The 17214-nt window shown below is 40.6% G+C and overlaps 1 protein-coding gene across 1 annotated transcript in view; it reads right to left on the minus strand.

The window, feature by feature from the left end:
- LOC124711575 (cubilin-like) overlaps positions 1 to 17214 on the minus strand; it is a gene marked incomplete in the record, with an annotated part of 644865 nt that overhangs the window by 96765 nt on the left and 530886 nt on the right. Inside the window, 1 exon segment of the mRNA XM_047241722.1 lies at positions 277 to 330. Within this exon segment, the coding sequence (XP_047097678.1) occupies positions 277 to 330 (54 nt within the window).

Below are 17214 nucleotides of genomic sequence, written 5' to 3' on the forward strand. Positions count from 1 at the left end.
AAATCAATGATAGCTCTCTGCTTGGAACATATCTCCATTACAGACACCATTTTGAAGCTACTTATAGCACTAACAACGATCAGAACTTCATTAAACTTCACAGGGGCTAACGTTGGAATATTCCATGATGTCCCACAACAAATTCTGCATTTTTTTCAACCAAAATTGGCCAAGAAAGAAAATGTGTTGCAGTATTTACTGAAAGCCCTCACAATAATAAAATACAAGACTAATGAGACCTAAAATTTCATCAGTCACATATATAAAACTGATTACCTTGCTGATGAGAAGTAGCAGTGTGTGTCAGCAGGCATGCTGAATTCTGAAAATCTGAAAAAAATACAGGTTTTGTAAAACAGCTACATTAAGAAAAATTTTAAACAGATGAACACACTATTTTCTTCAGTTATGGCTCGACTATAAAAATATTTAAATTTGAATTCTGTGCCTGAGAAAATTTTACTCTTTCGCACACCTTCCTTTTTTTTAAATTAAAATACAGGTTTTGTAAAACAGCTACATTAAGAAAAATTTTAAACAGATGAACACACTATTTTCTTCAGTTATGGCTCGACTATAAAAATATTTAAATTTGAATTCTGTGCCTGAGAAAATTTTACTCTTTCGCACACCTTCCTTTTTTTTTAATTAAAAAAAATAGACAAAACAGAATGCTGGAACAATGGTTGACTTTACTTGGAAGGCAAAACTGTTATAAACACAGAACCTTATCAATATATTCACAGCACTGCTGGCGTAAAGGTGGACAGGTGTAAGGGTGTACTACTGCACTATGCAGAAGTATTAATTCCACTACAGAACAATTAACACAATCAAAACATAGCAAATATGACTGTGAAGTAATGGTATGTATGTGCAATAGAAGTTATTATTCACAAAACAAGTTTATATATGGAAGCCACAAGGAAAGTAATTATATTTCTGAAAGTAATTTTTTAGCAAACAGCAATAAACTCTTACCAGTGGCCAAAAGTCAATAAAAGATAGTGACTGCAGGAGTGTGGTCTTAAATGACTCAACCATGTTGTTAAACAGTGGCCATGATGCATCAAAAATTCTCATAAAAATGGTTAATGGAATAATTTCCCATGTTGAGTGAAACAACTTCAGATACTAAGGAAGACACCTAATGCCCTGCCATGAGAAAGATATGACAAGAGAAAGAAACAGATTTTCAGACTAGATAGTACTAGTTACACTCTCAATAAGAATCATCAGTAATCAGAGAAAGATGTAACATCAAAGAAATCATAATAGAAAAGACACACAGACTATTTTTATTCTTTCACTGTCTGCACGTTCACTCAAGAAGTGTGAGTCACTATATGATTTTGCCCCTCCTCTGTGTCAACATTATTTCATGTTGAAGCTGACATGATGCCCAGAATGTCACAGCACTCTTGAATTTAGGGATATTTGGTTGAGGGGTGAGTAAGCTTGGCATTGTCTTCAGCATGGTAACATCCAGTGTCTGTCGTGGTGTGTCAGAAAGGTGGCATGAAGATGGATGTTCAGTTGTGACATCTTCACTTTTCATATCTGGTGGTGCCAGTTTTTTAGTGGCATCTTACACATCAAGAAATGCAACCTTGATCTGGTCAAGGACACCATGAACACCAACTGTGAACGTGTTGCTGCCTCTGCTTTAGTGCATATGGTCCCTCATACGGTGGTTGAATTGGTTTGCAAACAGAGTCACTGAGTAAAAATACATGTGTGTAGTTGTCTAAGTCTGTTAAAATCAATGGACATTATCCAGTTTGCTCTCTGGCAATGATGGGCTGAAGCTAGTGTACATGTGCTCTCAGTTTAATAGCAAAATCTAACAATGCTACGTTGTTATCTGTTCTATCATGCATGAATTCTGCCAGGAATCATAATGTTTGACAGTAGATGAGTTCAGCTGCAGTGGCTGTAAGATCTATCTTGAAAAATGTTTGCAGCCCAAGGAGAACAAGAGGTAGTGCCTCAGTGCACTTTTGTGCAGCATGACACTGCAGATCTGACTTCAGATGCTGATGTAGGCACTCAACCATGTGATTTGCTGCAGGTCATGGTGTGTATGCATTAATAGCTAGTAACATTGCCAATGCTTTGAAAAGATACACCTCAAACTGATGTCCTAGGTCAGTAGTAATGCATAAAGGACGTCAAACAGAGCGATCCACAGTTGAAGGAATGTCCGCACTACCACCTCCATTGTGATCTCTGTCACTGGGAATGCTTCTGGCTACCTGGTGAATCAGTACACTATTGAAGAGGTCATAACTGCAGCCTTCAGAAATGGCAAGCAGTTCTACAATGTCAATGTGGACATGTTCAAATCGTTGGTTAGGGGGTACACATGAGCAATTGTGTCTTGACATGTCATGAGATTTTATTCCTTTGACATGTCACGCAGCTCTTGAGTAATGCTTTGCAATTCAAGCCATACAAAACTTTGCTGACAAACTTTATGGAGCCTCAAACTCCAGGACGTGATAGACCGTGTGCAGCTGCTATCACCTGAGTTCAAAACTGTTGTGGTACAAACAGACAGAGCTTGTTCCTGAAATGTTGCAATATAGTTTGTCATTGGTTTCAGGTGTGATTAGCTGGCATAGTTTCAGTCCCGACTGTCGCGCAAGAAACGTGTGTAATTCCTCATAATGTTGTTGTGCCTGTGCATGAGCATCAAAATCAATGGCTATAGTTATAGTTTCAATCTGTGCTCCGCTACGTTCAAGATCTCAATACAAGGTAGTGTATCTGTGGGCACATTGATGTTGCCTTGTACATAAACAAAGTGAGTTGAAAATTTACCAATGTAGTTTAATTGTCTCAACTGTCTTGGTGATATCTTGCTTTGTTTCACTTTAAAAGCATAAGTCAAAGGCTTGTTGTTTGTATAAATACTCAATTGTCAACCTTTCAAGTAATTTTGAATTTTCTGGTAGCAGTATATGCAGCATATAACTCACAGTCATGTGTCCCGCATCACTGTTGGAAGGGTAACAGCTTGTGGCTGTAAAACACGAGTGGTTGCCAACAATGGTCTACTGACTGTTGGTGTCTGCTCCAATAGCAGTAGTAGAAGCGTCCGTAAAAATTTACGATGCCAAAAATCAAGGGAGCTTTCTAATAGTGATTGGTGGAGCTTTCTAATAGTGATTGGATGAGGATATGTGATTATGGCTTTTATTTTATCTTGATAAGGGCATATGGCATTTCCATCTACGGTGTATCCCAGGAAATGAACTTCTGTTGCCCCAAAAATACATTTTGAAAGGTTTATTACTAGAACATGTATGCATAAATGGTTGAACAACAGAGTTAAATGCTGTAGATGTTCACCCTCAGGCGTCAATGTTACGAAAAAATTATCTATGCAGATGTAGCAGAAATCAAAGTCTTGTGTGACCTCATCCATGAAACATTGGAATGTTTGTGTTGCAATACAGATACTTAACAGCAGTCTCATAAACTCAAACAGTAGAAAATGTGTAGTGACAGCTGTTTTAGGGACATCTTCTGTGGCTACAGGTATCTGGTGGAAATGGAAATGAGCGTACGGCACTGGAGGCCGGGAGTCCCCCATTCGAGGAAGTGGGGAAGTTCGGCCACCGAGAGTAAGTATTTATTCCATTCAACGCCACATTGGGCAACTTTTGCATCGGAGATGGGGATGAATGATGATGAGCACAACACAACACCCAGACCCTGAGCAGAGAAAATCTTCTGCCTCAGCTGGGAATTGAACTCGGGCCCCTTGGCATGGCATTCTGTCACGCTGACCGTTCAGCTAATGGGGGCAGACAGGTATCTGGTAATGTGTGTGTACTAAGTTGTTCATGGAAACGACTGTCTTACCGTGCACATCGCTGTAGAATTCTTCTATATGTGGCACGGGATACTGGTCTGGAATGTTCCTTGTGATTAACTAGCAGTAGTCACTGTATGGATGCTAATCATTATTCTTCTTCATTATTATTATTATCCTTATGAGATGCAATTGGCCTGCCCAGCTGCAACTTGAAGTTAGACATATGCCTTGTACTAACACACTGCGAAATCCATGCTTGGGTATTTTTAGCTTTTCAGCTGCCAGAAGCTTAGGATGGTTGTAGGTAGGCGGACCTGGTGTGGTGAGAATGTGGTGCACTGTACACTTGACTTGTGGTAGGCTAGGTGACTGCCTCTTAACTTCAGGAAAATCCTTCAATAGTTGCGTATACTGCATATCCTCAGCAATTACATGTACTGTCAGAGTAGCAGTATAGTTGACCTTCCCTTGAGCATTTAGATTTGCAACGCTTAAACACTGCCATCACAAGTCAGGAACCAAATCATAGAAAGACAGGAAATCTGCCCCCAAGATTGATTCTGAGATGTCGGCCACTGTGAACTGCTATTCAAACATTCGATGGAGACCGAGATTGAGTATTAATGTAACTCATCCACAGGTCTTAATCTTCAAGTCATCAGCGGTGTATAAGTGATAATCATCACAGCTGTGACACAGTAATTTATTTGCTGCATACATGGACACTTCAGCTGCTGTGTCAACTAAATATTCATTGCACCTTTGTGCTTTGATCTATGATGAATAATCGTCGCATGTTACTAGTGGAGAAAGCTGTAGCTGCCACAGATTCTGTCATTCTTCCATTTACATGGTGGTGTCCATTTTCGTGCATCCTTATCAAACTTTTTATGATACCAGTGGGTGTTTGAGCTGCAGGTAAATGGTTATGACTTCTCAACAAGTGTCAATATGGCTATTGTTCGGTATATGCTGTTTGCAATGTGGCAACCTGTGTAGTTAGTTCTGCTGAGACTGCAACAATGCTAAAGTTACTGTAGTTGTGTTATCCTGCCGTATCACCAGTGTTGCTAGACTCATTATGGGCTATGTCTCTGCAATCTTATCTGCTGTTTGTGCTAATGCATTTAGAATTCCCTATGCATCAGCAGGTACACTTGGAAACGAGATATTATGTACCACATGATCACTGGCTGTGTTGCTGGCTAGTGTATGTAGACACCATAGGAGCTGCAATGGCGTGCCGTCTCCTAGTTCTTCCATCCATAGAAGTTTTCAAGGCATTTTGCTCCCGACTGAGACAGGTGTGTAATCAGACTATTCTTCATAGCAGCATACTGTTCTCCCTTTGATGGTGTCACAAGGATATCTTGCACCTCAGTGACCAAGTCTTCCGCTACTGCTGCAACCACATAATTATACTTCGCTTCATCTGAAGAAACTCGCGCTAAAATGAACTGGCTCTCTAGCTGCACAAATTCATGTTCTGCCGGACGGGCAGTGGTTTTATCATGATCGTTACAGTCATCCCACAACTCTGGGCTAGGTTGGTAATATCTGTTGCAGTGTTCATTTTCCTGTGAAAATAAACCAGGTGTGGCTGGCACAGCAGTAACACACATCTATTTTCTGCAGCAACTAGGAATGTCGAAGCTGGTGCGGTTGTACTAACATGTTCATATCATGTCAGGGTGACCAAATATGTCGTAGTCTGATCAAATACATGTTAATTACTGGATGTGTGCTATTCGTAGTGCTAGTTACACTAGTCAGTAAGGAGCAAGGTGTAATCAGAGAAAAAAGGTAATGCCATAAATACATAACAGAAAAGTAGACACACAGAATACTTAGTACTTTCACTGTCTCTGCACATTTAAGCAGCACAAGTCCCTACAATAGCATCGACTATACACATGAATGCTTCTTTAGTGTATGAGCTGAAACAACTAATATTATTTGTAAATTTTGAGAATAAACAGTTGGACGGGACACTGGCTTATTGAATCTGTAAACACAGAATTGCATTGTTTGCTTCTGTGCATGGCATACTTCTGTACCCCAATAATATTGCAATAACTAATCTATTATTACTTCTACAAATATAAACTCCGGATGTAGCAATTTTGTACAAAATGGTTTTAGAAGAAATAATGCTACTAGGTTTCTCTAAATAATTATACTAAACAACAAATAACAGCGAGAACATAAACGTCCTTACACATTTAATCATCGTCATTTCATCCATGTATTTGTAGAAAATTTACTCTGTATGAAGTTTCCTAGACTGCTTCTACACTGACCTCTACATTAGCACAAATTCACTTTTTTCATTTTAACAAGAATTCTAGCCTACTTAATTGCCTGGTTTAGCTTGTCTAAGTTTGTAAACCATGTTGTTGTCAGTCTTTATATCACGTTGTAGTTCAATTGTTTATCTAAAATAGTCTGTGCCGAAAGTATTCATAGTCTGAAGTTTTTGTCTGTCAGTGGGCACATTTGAAAGAATATAGTCTATTAATGTGCTTGATGTGTTTGTGCAGGTTGTATTTTTTACAGTAAACTGGAGATTGCACGTCTTTATAATATAATGACAACTTCTTGTATATCCATTGCCTTTCAGCATATCTACATTTAAGTTGCCTCTTATTATTATGAAAGTGATTTTCTTTGTGACTTTATACAATAGTACATCAAATTCCAGGAATAATCAGTTCTTGAGCATAGTCATCACTGTAACTGAGGGGCAGAGAAAAATAAGGCCTAAAGCACACTGTCATCAACTCTGAGCTTGTAGCTTGTAAACGTGCTCCTGAAACCTATTGATCTTAGGGTGAACAGCTTTAGAAGGTGCAATAAAAAGGTAACGAAATTTTTTTTCTTAATTAATCTTAATTTTTTCTTCAACATCAACTTTGTCCTCTTCAAAGTAATCTCCATCATATAATACACTTGTGCCAAGGCTACACTTGAGCCAGGCCTTTACCCAATCTTGGAAGCACTTCTGGAACTCACTTTTCATTGTGCTATTCAGTTCCTTCAGGAATTCTGTTTTTATTTCATCAATGGTGGCAAATTGAAATTCTTTCATGGATCTCTTCAGCCTCAGAATCGAAAGAAGTTGCAGGGAGCCGTGTGCGGTGAACATGTTGGCTAAGGCAACATAAGAGTTTTGTTTTTCTGCCAAAAAAATCAAGTACAAGCACTGACATGAGTGGGAGCATGATCATGTTGCAATTTCCACTATCAGTTTTGCCACAATTTTGGATGTTTTCTTTGGATCGCTTCATGCGAAAGGCACATAACTTCCAGGTAGTATTCCTTATTGATCGTACGATCACAAGGCAGAGACTCATGATGCAGTATTGCATTATAATCGAAGAAAAGTGTGAAAAGACCCTTCACGTGTTATCGAACTTGCCAATCCCCCCCACCCTGGCTCTTCAGGAAGTTTCCATTGGGACGATTGAATCTTGGATTCCATGTCATACCCATAAAACCATGTCTTGTAACCTATTATAACCTTCTTTAGAAGTTCTAAATCATTGTTGACTTCATTAAACAACTTCTGAATGGAAACTAACTTTGGTGCTACATGTTTCATGCCCACAACATCCTAAAAATTGTTTGGCATGAGCCAAAGGATATGTCAACATCATCAGCAACCTCTCTGATGGTAATTCAGTGATTTTCCACTACCATTTTGCTTACTTCTTCTGCAATGTCATCAGTTAATTGATTTACTAGGGGACCCAGGGTGGTCGTCATCTTCAATGTCTTCTCAACCCTCTTTGAAATGTTTATGCAATTTGTAAACTCTTATCTTACTCATAGTAAACTCACACAAAGCCATAGTCAACATTTGGAATTCAGTGCTGGACCTTATTCCATTTTTCAAGCAAAATTTAATTCAAATTCTTTGATCCATCTTTTTTTAAATCAAAAATTCACTAAGCACTCAAAAACATGTTTAGACTTTTCAGTTGTCAACAGTAAGCTTAATACTCGAAACAGCTGAAAAAAGCAAACATGCATTAGGAACAACTGTATCCAGAAGATAAAAAAATTTAAATTTGGGTATTTAAAGCCTTTGGAATTAACAAATTCCCACTACTTTTTGATCACACTTCATACCTGTGCCGCATCCATATACCTGTATATATGCACATTTTCAAAAAGTTGTCTCACTGATTTCTCTGTTATTTACTTCCACACAGGCACAAAGCACAAATTTTCACTGCTGTAAGAGCACTCATGGACTATACTGACACCTATTTGTTCATAAAAGCTGGAAGTTTTTGAAGGACTGCCCAACCACAACCTCACATTCCACAAAACCTTGAAGAGTTTTACCAATCTCGTTATGAAACCAGAAGTTAATTTCATGGTAACAATGTACATTATATATATCCTTTCGTCTTTCCCTCTCCTTCCCTCTTTCCTGGTGGGGCGGCCGTTGGTTGCGAGGGCTGGAATTTTGTGTGTATGTTTTGTGTTTGTTTGTGTGTCTATCGACCTGATATATATATATATATATATATATATATATATATATATATATATATATATATAAAAAAACAAAGATGAGGTGACTTACCGAACAAAAGCGCTGGCAGGTCGATAGACACACAAACAAACACAAACATACACACAAAATTCAAGCTTTCGCAACAAACTGTTGCCTCATCAGGAAAGAGGGAAGGAGAGGGGAAGACGAAAGGAAGTGGGTTTTAAAGGAGAGGGTAAGGAGTCATTCCAATCCCGGGAGCGGAAAGACTTACCTTAGGGGGAAAAAAGGACAGGTATACACTCGCACACACGCACATATCCATCCACACATACAGGCTTGTGTCTGTATGTGTGGATGGATATGTGCGTGTGTGCGAGTGTATACCTGTCCTTTTTTCCCCCTAAGGTAAGTCTTTCCGCTCCCGGGATTGGAATGACTCCTTACCCTCTCCTTTAAAACCCACTTCCTTTCGTCTTCCCCTCTCCTTCCCTCTTTCCTGATGAGGCAACAGTTTGTTGCGAAAGCTTGAATTTTGTGTGTATGTTTGTGTTTGTTTGTGTGTCTATCGACCTGCCAGCGCTTTTGTTCGGTAAGTCACCTCATCTTTGTTTTTATATATAATTTTTCCCACGTGGAATGTTTCCTTCCATTATATTGATATCATTAATTTGAATCCAACAATTACGTTTGTTGTTGTCACTGTTGCATTTCGAAATCTTTTCTGTCGTCTTATTTTCCTCTTTCTGTTTTTGCCATAGTTTCACTTTGTATTCACCTTCTCCTTTTTACCGTAATCTGCTATACTATTTTATCCCGCCTATATATATACTCAACAATACGTAACCCACTTCCAAACCATGACCAAAAAAATATTTTTTTGCCGCTTTCAGCACTACCGCCGCTATAATATCCACCGTTTCTAGTTCACAAACAGCTCCTTTCACCTTTTAAACAACCATTTCGGCCAGTTCTAATAACTTTCGCTTTATTTCCATTTCCGTTTTTCCCACATCACTGATCATTTTTAGCCGCTTCCCACAGGTTTTAACGCCATTATTTCTTCGTCAGACAATTGTTAGCCTCATTTTCATAATCTGCCACCACAATACCACTCCTTTTAATATACTACACGCAGTTTTTTCGAAATTTTCCCGAATTTCTCCGTCCTTTAACGTGTTTTGGCGGCAACACAACCACCTAACCTTTATGCACATCATTGTCTACCAACCCAAGTCCAACATAGCCCAGCTGTAACCAACACCTTTTCGCCTTTTTTCATTCCAGATCTCCAGTTACTTTCCAGTTCACCTTTATCTCTCCCCATATATTTATATTTTTATTTTCATTTTCATTTCACCTCATGTTACACTTTCCACCTTCTAATACCATGTCACCCTCACAACACCCCCACAATGACCCCATTAAGTTTTATTTACATTCCCTCCGCAAACATGGGCTTGTGTCTGTATGTGTGGATGGATATGTGCGTGTGTGCGAGTGTATACCTGTCCTTTTTTCCCCCTAAGGTAAGTCTTTCCGCTCCCGGGATTGGAATGACTCCTTACCCTCTCCTTTAAAACCCACTTCCTTTCGTCTTCCCCTCTCCTTCCCTCTTTCCTGATGAGGCAACAGTTTGTTGCGAAAGCTTGAATTTTGTGTGTATGTTTGTGTTTGTTTGTGTGTCTATCGACCTGCCAGCGCTTTTGTTCGGTAAGTCACCTCATCTTTGTTTTTATATATAATTTTTCCCACGTGGAATGTTTCCTTCCATTTTATATATATATATATATATATATATATATATATATATATATATATATATATATATATATATATATATAGAGGGAAACATTCCACGTGGGAAAAATATATCTAAAAAGAAAGATGATGAAACTTACCAAACAAAAGCGCTGGCAGGTCGATAGACACACAAACAAACACAAACATACACACAAAATTCTAGCTTTCGCAACCTATGGTTGCCTCGTCAGGAAAGAGGGAAGGAGAAGGAAAGACAAAAGGATATGGGTTTTAAGGGAGAGGGTAAGGAGTCATTCCAATCCCGGGAGCGGAAAGACTTACCTTAGGGGGAAAAAAGGACAGGTATACACTCGCACACACACACATATCCATCCACACATACACAGACACAAGCAGACATTTGTAAAGGCAAAGAGTTTGGGCAGAGATGTCAGTCGGGGCGGATGTACAGAGGCAGAGATGAAGTTGAAAGACAGGTGAGGTATGAGTGGCGGCAAATTGAAATTAGAAATTAGCGGAGATTGAGGCCTGGCGGATAGCGAGAAGAAAGGATATGCTGAAGGGCAAGTTCCCATCTCCGGAGTTCTGACAGGTTGGTGTTAGTGGGAAGTATCCAGATAACCCGGACGGTGTAACACTGTGCCAAGATGTGCTGGCCGTGCACCAAGGCATGTTTAGCCACAGGGTGATCCTCTTTACCAACAAACACTGTCTGCCTGTGTCCATTCATGCGAATGGACAGTTTGTTGCTGGTCATTCCCACATAGAACGCTTCACAGTGTAGGCAGGTCAGTTGGTAAATCACGTGGGTGCTTTCACACGTGGCTCTGCCTTTGATCGTGTACACCTTCCGGGTTACAGGACTGGAATAGGTGGTGGTGGGAGGGTGCATGGGACAGGTTTTACACCGGGGGCGGTTACAGGGGTAGGAGCCAGAGGGTAGGGAAGGTGGTTTGGGGATTTCATAGGGATGAACTAAGAGGTTGCGAAGGTTAGGTGGACGGCGGAAAGACACTCTTGGTGGAGTGGGGAGGATTTCATGAAGGATGGATCTCATTTCAGGGCAGGATTTGAGGAAGTCGTATCCCTGCTGGAGAGCCACATTCAGAATCTGATCCAGTCCCGGAAAGTATCCTGTCACAAGTGGGGCACTTTTGGGGTTCTTCTGTGGAAGGTTCCGGGTTTGAGGAGATGAGGATGTGGCTCTGGTTATTTGCTTCTGTACCAGGTTGGGAGGGTAGTTACGGGATGCAAAAGCTGTTTTCAGGTTGTTGGTGTAATGGTTCAAGGATTCCGGACTGGAGCAGATTCGTTTGCCACGAAGACCTAGGCTGTAGGGAAGGGACCGTTTGATGTGGAATGGGTGGCAGCTGTCATAATGGAGGTACTGTTGCTTGTTGGTGGGTTTAATGTGGACGGACGTGTGAAGCTGGCCATTGGACAGGTGGAGGTCAACGTCAAGGAAAGTGGCATGGGATTTGGAGTAGGACCAGGTGAATCTGATGGAACCAAAGGAGTTAAGGTTGGAGAGGAAATTCTGGAGTTCTTCTTCACTGTGAGTCCAGATCACGAAAATGTCATCAATAAATCTGTACCAAACTTCGGGTTGGCAGGCCTGGGTAACCAGGAAGGCTTCCTCTAAGCGACCCATGAATAGGTTGGCATACGAGGGGGCCATCCTGGTACCCATGGCTGTTCCCTTTAATTGTTGGTATGTCTGGCCTTCAAAAGTGAAGAAGTTGTGGGTCAGGATGAAGCTGGCTAAGGTAATGAGGAAAGAGGTTTTAGGTAGGGCGGCAGGTGATCGGCGTGAAAGGAAGTGCTCCATTGCAGCGAGGCCCTGGACATGCGGAATATTTGTGTATAAGGAAGTGGCATCAATGGTTACAAGGATGGTTTCCGGGGGTAACAGACTGGGTAGGGATTCCAGGCGTTTGAGAAAGTGGTTGGTGTCTTTGATGAAGGATGGGAGACTGCATGTAATGGGTTGAAGGTGTTGATCTACGTAGGCAGAGATGCGTTCGGTGGGGGCTTGGTAACCAGCTACAATGGGACGGCCGGGATGATTGGGTTTGTGAATTTTGGGAAGAAGGTAGAAGGTAGGGGTGCGGGGTGTTGGTGGGGTCAGGAGGTTGATGGAGTCGGGTGAAAGGTTTTGTAGGGGGCCTAAGGTTCTGAGGATTCCTTGAAGCTCCGCCTGGACATCAGGAATGGGATTGCCTTGGCAAACTTTGTAAGTAGTGTTGTCTGAAAGCTGACGCAGTCCCTCAGCCACATACTCCCGACGATCAAGTACCACAGTTGTGGAACCCTTGTCCGCCGGAAGAATGACGATGGATCGGTCAGCCTTCAGATCACGGATAGCCTGGGCTTCAGCAGTGGTGATGTTGGGAGTAGGATTAAGGTTTTTTAAGAAGGATTGAGAGGCAAGGCTGGAAGTCAGAAATTCCTGGAAGGTTAGGAGAGGGTGATTTTGAGGAAGAGGAGGTGGGTCCCGCTGTGACGGAGGACGGAACTGTTCCAGGCATGGTTCAATTTGGATAGTGTCTTGGGGAGTTGGATCATTAGGAGTAGGATTAGGATCATTTTTCTTCGTGGCAAAGTGATATTTCCAGCAGAGAGTACGGGTGTAGGACAGTAAATCTTTGACGAGGGCTGTTTGGTTAAATCTGGGAGTGGGGCTGAAGGTGAGGCCTTTGGATAGGACAGAGGTTTCGGATTGGGAGAGAGGTTTGGAGGAAAGGTTAACTACTGAATTGGGGTGTTGTGGTTCCAGATTGCGTTGATTGGAATTTTGAGGTTTTGGAGGGAGTGGAGCTGGAAGTGGGAGATTGAGTAGATGGGAGAGACTGGGTTTGTGTGCAATGAGAGGAGGTTGAGGTTTGCTGGAAAGGTTGTGAAGGGTGAGTGAGTTGCCTTTCCGGAGGTGGGAAACCAGGAGATTGGATAGTTTTTTAAGGTGGAGGGTGGCATGCTGTTCTAATTTGCGGTTGGCCTGTAGGAGGATGCTCTGAACAACAGGTGTGGATGTGGGAGAGGAAAGATTGAGGATTTTTATTAAGGATAGGAGTTGATGGGCGTGTTGATTGGCTGAGTGGATGTGTAGGTGAAGGATTAGGTGGGTGAGGGCAATGGATTGTTTGGTTTGGAACTGGTATAGGGACTGATGGAAAGAAGGGTTGCAGCCAGAGATGGGAACTTTAAGTGTGAGGCCTTTGGGGGTGATGCCAAATGTCAGACAAGCCTGAGAAAATAAAATATGGGAGTGTAATCTGGCTAGGGCGAAGGCATGTTTGCGGAGGGAATGTAAATAAAACTTAATGGGGTCGTTGTGAAGGTGTTGTGAGGGTGACATGGTACTAGAAGGTGGAAAGTGGAACACGAGGCTGAAATGAAAATGAAAATAAATATGAAAAAATATATGGGGAGAGATAAAGGTAAAATTAGAAAGCAAATGGAGATCTGGTGTGAAAAAAGGCGAAAAAGGGTTGGTTAGGGCTGGGCTATGTTGATCCTGTGGTGAACTTGTGTAGGTAGATAATGATGTGCATAAAGGTTAGGTGGTTATGTTGCCGCCAAAACACGTTAAAGGGTGGAGAAATTCGGGAAAATTTCGAAAAAACTACGTGAGGATGTATTAAAAGGAGTGGTTTGGTGGTGGCAGATGATGGAAATGAAGCTAACAATTGTTTGATGAAGAAATAATGACGTTAAAACCTGTGGGAAGCGGCTAAAAATGATCATCGGTGTTGTGAGAAAAACGGAAATGGAAATAAAGCAAAAGTTATTAAAACTGCCGAAAGGGTTGTTTAATAGCTAAAAGGAACTGTTTGTGGACTGGAAACGGTGGATTTTATAGCAGCAAAGCGGAAAAAAAAAATTTTTTTTTTTTTTTGGTTATGGTTTCGAAGTGATTTACGTATTATTACGTATTATTGAGTGTATATCGACGGGATAAAATTGTGTACTGGATTACGGTAAAAAAGGGGAAGGTGAATAGAAAGTGAAACTGCTGGCAAAAACAGAAGGAGGAAATAAGACGACAGAAAAGACTTCGAAATGTAACAATGACAATAACAATAACGATAACAATAACAAACGTGATTGTTGGCTTCAAATTAATGATATGAATATAATAGAGGGAAACATTCCACGTGGGAAAAATATATCTAAAAAGAAAGATGATGAAACTTACCAAACAAAAGCGCTGGCAGGTCGATAGACACACAAACAAACACAAACATACACACAAAATTCTAGCTTTCGCAACCTATGGTTACCTCGTCAGGAAAGAGGGAAGGAGAAGGAAAGACAAAAGGATATGGGTTTTAAGGGAGAGGGTAAGGAGTCATTCCAATCCCGGGAGCGGAAAGACTTACCTTAGGGGGAAAAAAGGACAGGTATACACTTGCACACACACACATATCCATCCACACATACACAGACACAAGCAGACATTTGTAAAGGCAAAGAGTTTGGGCAGAGATGTCAGTCGGGGCGGATGTACAGAGGCAGAGATGAAGTTGAAAGACAGGTGAGGTATGAGCGGCGGCAAATTGAAATTAGAAATTAGCGGAGATTGAGGCCTGGCGGATAGCGAGAAGAAAGGATATGCTGAAGGGCAAGTTCCCATCTCCGGAGTTCTGACAGGTTGGTGTTAGTGGGAAGTATCCAGATAACCCGGACGGTGTAACACTGTGCCAAGATGTGCTGGCCGTGCACCAAGGCATGTTTAGCCACAGGGTGATCCTCATTACCAACAAACACTGTCTGCCTGTGTCCATTCATGCGAATGGACAGTTTGTTGCTGGTCATTCCCACATAGAACGCTTCACAGTGTAGGCAGGTCAGTTGGTAAATCACGTGGGTGCTTTCACACGTGGCTCTGCCTTTGATCGTGTACACCTTCCGGGTTACAGGACTGGAATAGGTGGTGGTGGGAGGGTGCATGGGACAGGTTTTACACCGGGGGCGGTTACAGGGGTAGGAGCCAGAGGGTAGGGAAGGTGGTTTGGGGATTTCATAGGGATGAACTAAGAGGTTGCGAAGGTTAGGTGGACGGCGGAAAGACCTTTAAATATGTCTGCTTGTGTCTGTATGTGTGGATGGATATGTGCGTGTGTGCGAGTGTATACCTGTCCTTTTTTCCCCCTAAGGTAAGTCTTTCCGCTCCCGGGATTGGAATGACTCCTTACCCTCTCCCTTAAAACCCACTTCCTTTTGTCTTCCCCTCTCCTTCCCTCTTTCCTGATGAGGCAACAGTTTGTTGCGAAAGCTTGAATTTTGTGTGTATGTTTGTGTTTGTTTGTGTGTCTATCGACCTGCCAGCGCTTTTGTTCGGTAAGTCACCTCATCTTTGTTTTTTTTATATATATATATATATATATATATATATATATATATATATATATATATATATATAATACAAAGATGAGGTGACTTACCGAACAAAAACGCTGGCAGGTCGATAGACACACAAACAAACACAAACATACACACAAAATTCAAGCTTTCGCAACAAATTGTTGCCTCATCTGAGAAGAGTGGAAGAGAAAATACAGTTACTAGATGTAACAAAAAGAAGAAAAAGAAATGGGATTTGGCATATTTTAAGAAAGAATGATGGACTGATAAAAACAGTTTTAGAAGTTATGTAGAAGGGAAAAGGAAGTGAGGAAAGAAGAGATTTCAGATACTGGATGATGTGATGGATGATACAACATACAGCAGCCTTAAGAAGGAAGCAATGGATCGCAGAAAATGGGGAGGCAAAGGACCTGCTAATATAGCAGAAAACTGATGATGATGAATCTTAAATGGAGTCATGGGTGGTCACCTTTTTGTTCAAGTCACGTCGAGGGAGACCGTAAGTTCTGATTTCCATTCGCTTTGTAGACGTCTTGCAAAAATCTAGTGCCCAAATTCAGATAGTTTGGTACAAGCATTATAAAAATCTTTTGAAATATAATTTCCCACTTTCTTAAAGTTGGTAAAGTGATCTTGGTAGTCAATTAGTTCAAAAATGTAAGATAAATCAAGAAGAGTTAGCTAAAGGGGCAATCAGGCAGCAGAAAGTATAGAAAACACACATAATATCAGGAAAGTAATAATTCATCTACAGATAAAAGATATTTAGCTGTGGAGATGGAGGTGAGTGGCCTTTTCTGTTAATTTTCATTATTGTAACTGACACTAAAAGAGATGCAAACTATACTATGACACAGAAGACTTAGGCACTAGTGTAACTAATCTGACAGCTGTCTCATTAACTATCAGCAATGAACTATTTAGCATAAAGAAGCTAAAGAAACCAAATGTTGTCATCACAAATCTATGTCTTAATTTAGATTACAATATCTGGGCACTAGCAAGAAAAAATAGGTTGCAATGAAAGATTCTGCATAGGAAGAGCATACATTACTAGAAATGCTGGTGTGTTATAAATAAAACGTAGGCATAAAGCAATGTGTCAATTGTATTTTAATAACAACGGCCAATGGCTGAATATGCTAAACTGAAAATATTGAACCTTTGGATATTTACCATAATTTTTATGCATATTGTATGTCATGATTCACAACAAGAGAAGAACTGTCTGGAAAAACATAATGAGTCAAATTCAGAAAATAGCTTGTTTATGAGACTGCAGCACCTGTCAGTCTGCACTCTGTACAATGGTGAATTACAATATGACATTTTAAAATTTGTGTAATTATATATAGTTTAAAATGGGCACAAACCTTCAACATGCAATTACTTCTCCATGGTTCCTATTGAAAAGTACATACTGACTTCACCACACAGCAGGCAAAACGGTTTTAATTTATCAAAACTTTCTTTCATTATCTGTTCAGCTGAATATTGAGATTTTTCATGCTGCTATATAATGATTTGTTATAATTGTTCAAGGTCAGCAAATGACACCTTCTGCTCAGAGAAAAAAGTATGCTGGGCACTTGATGCCATTGTTTGATTTTCAACTGAACAAAGCAGTCAGTTTTCTGCAGTAATTGTTACCAAAGTAACAAAACAACGAATTATTAAATAAGGGTATCTAATACAAACCACAAACTCACTGTATTCATCCAGTCATAAGATAACTCTTAACTCTTAGACCAAAAAA

Source organism: Schistocerca piceifrons, chromosome 8 (genome assembly GCF_021461385.2).
Source record: "Schistocerca piceifrons isolate TAMUIC-IGC-003096 chromosome 8, iqSchPice1.1, whole genome shotgun sequence".
NCBI classification, from domain to species: domain Eukaryota; kingdom Metazoa; phylum Arthropoda; class Insecta; order Orthoptera; family Acrididae; genus Schistocerca; species Schistocerca piceifrons.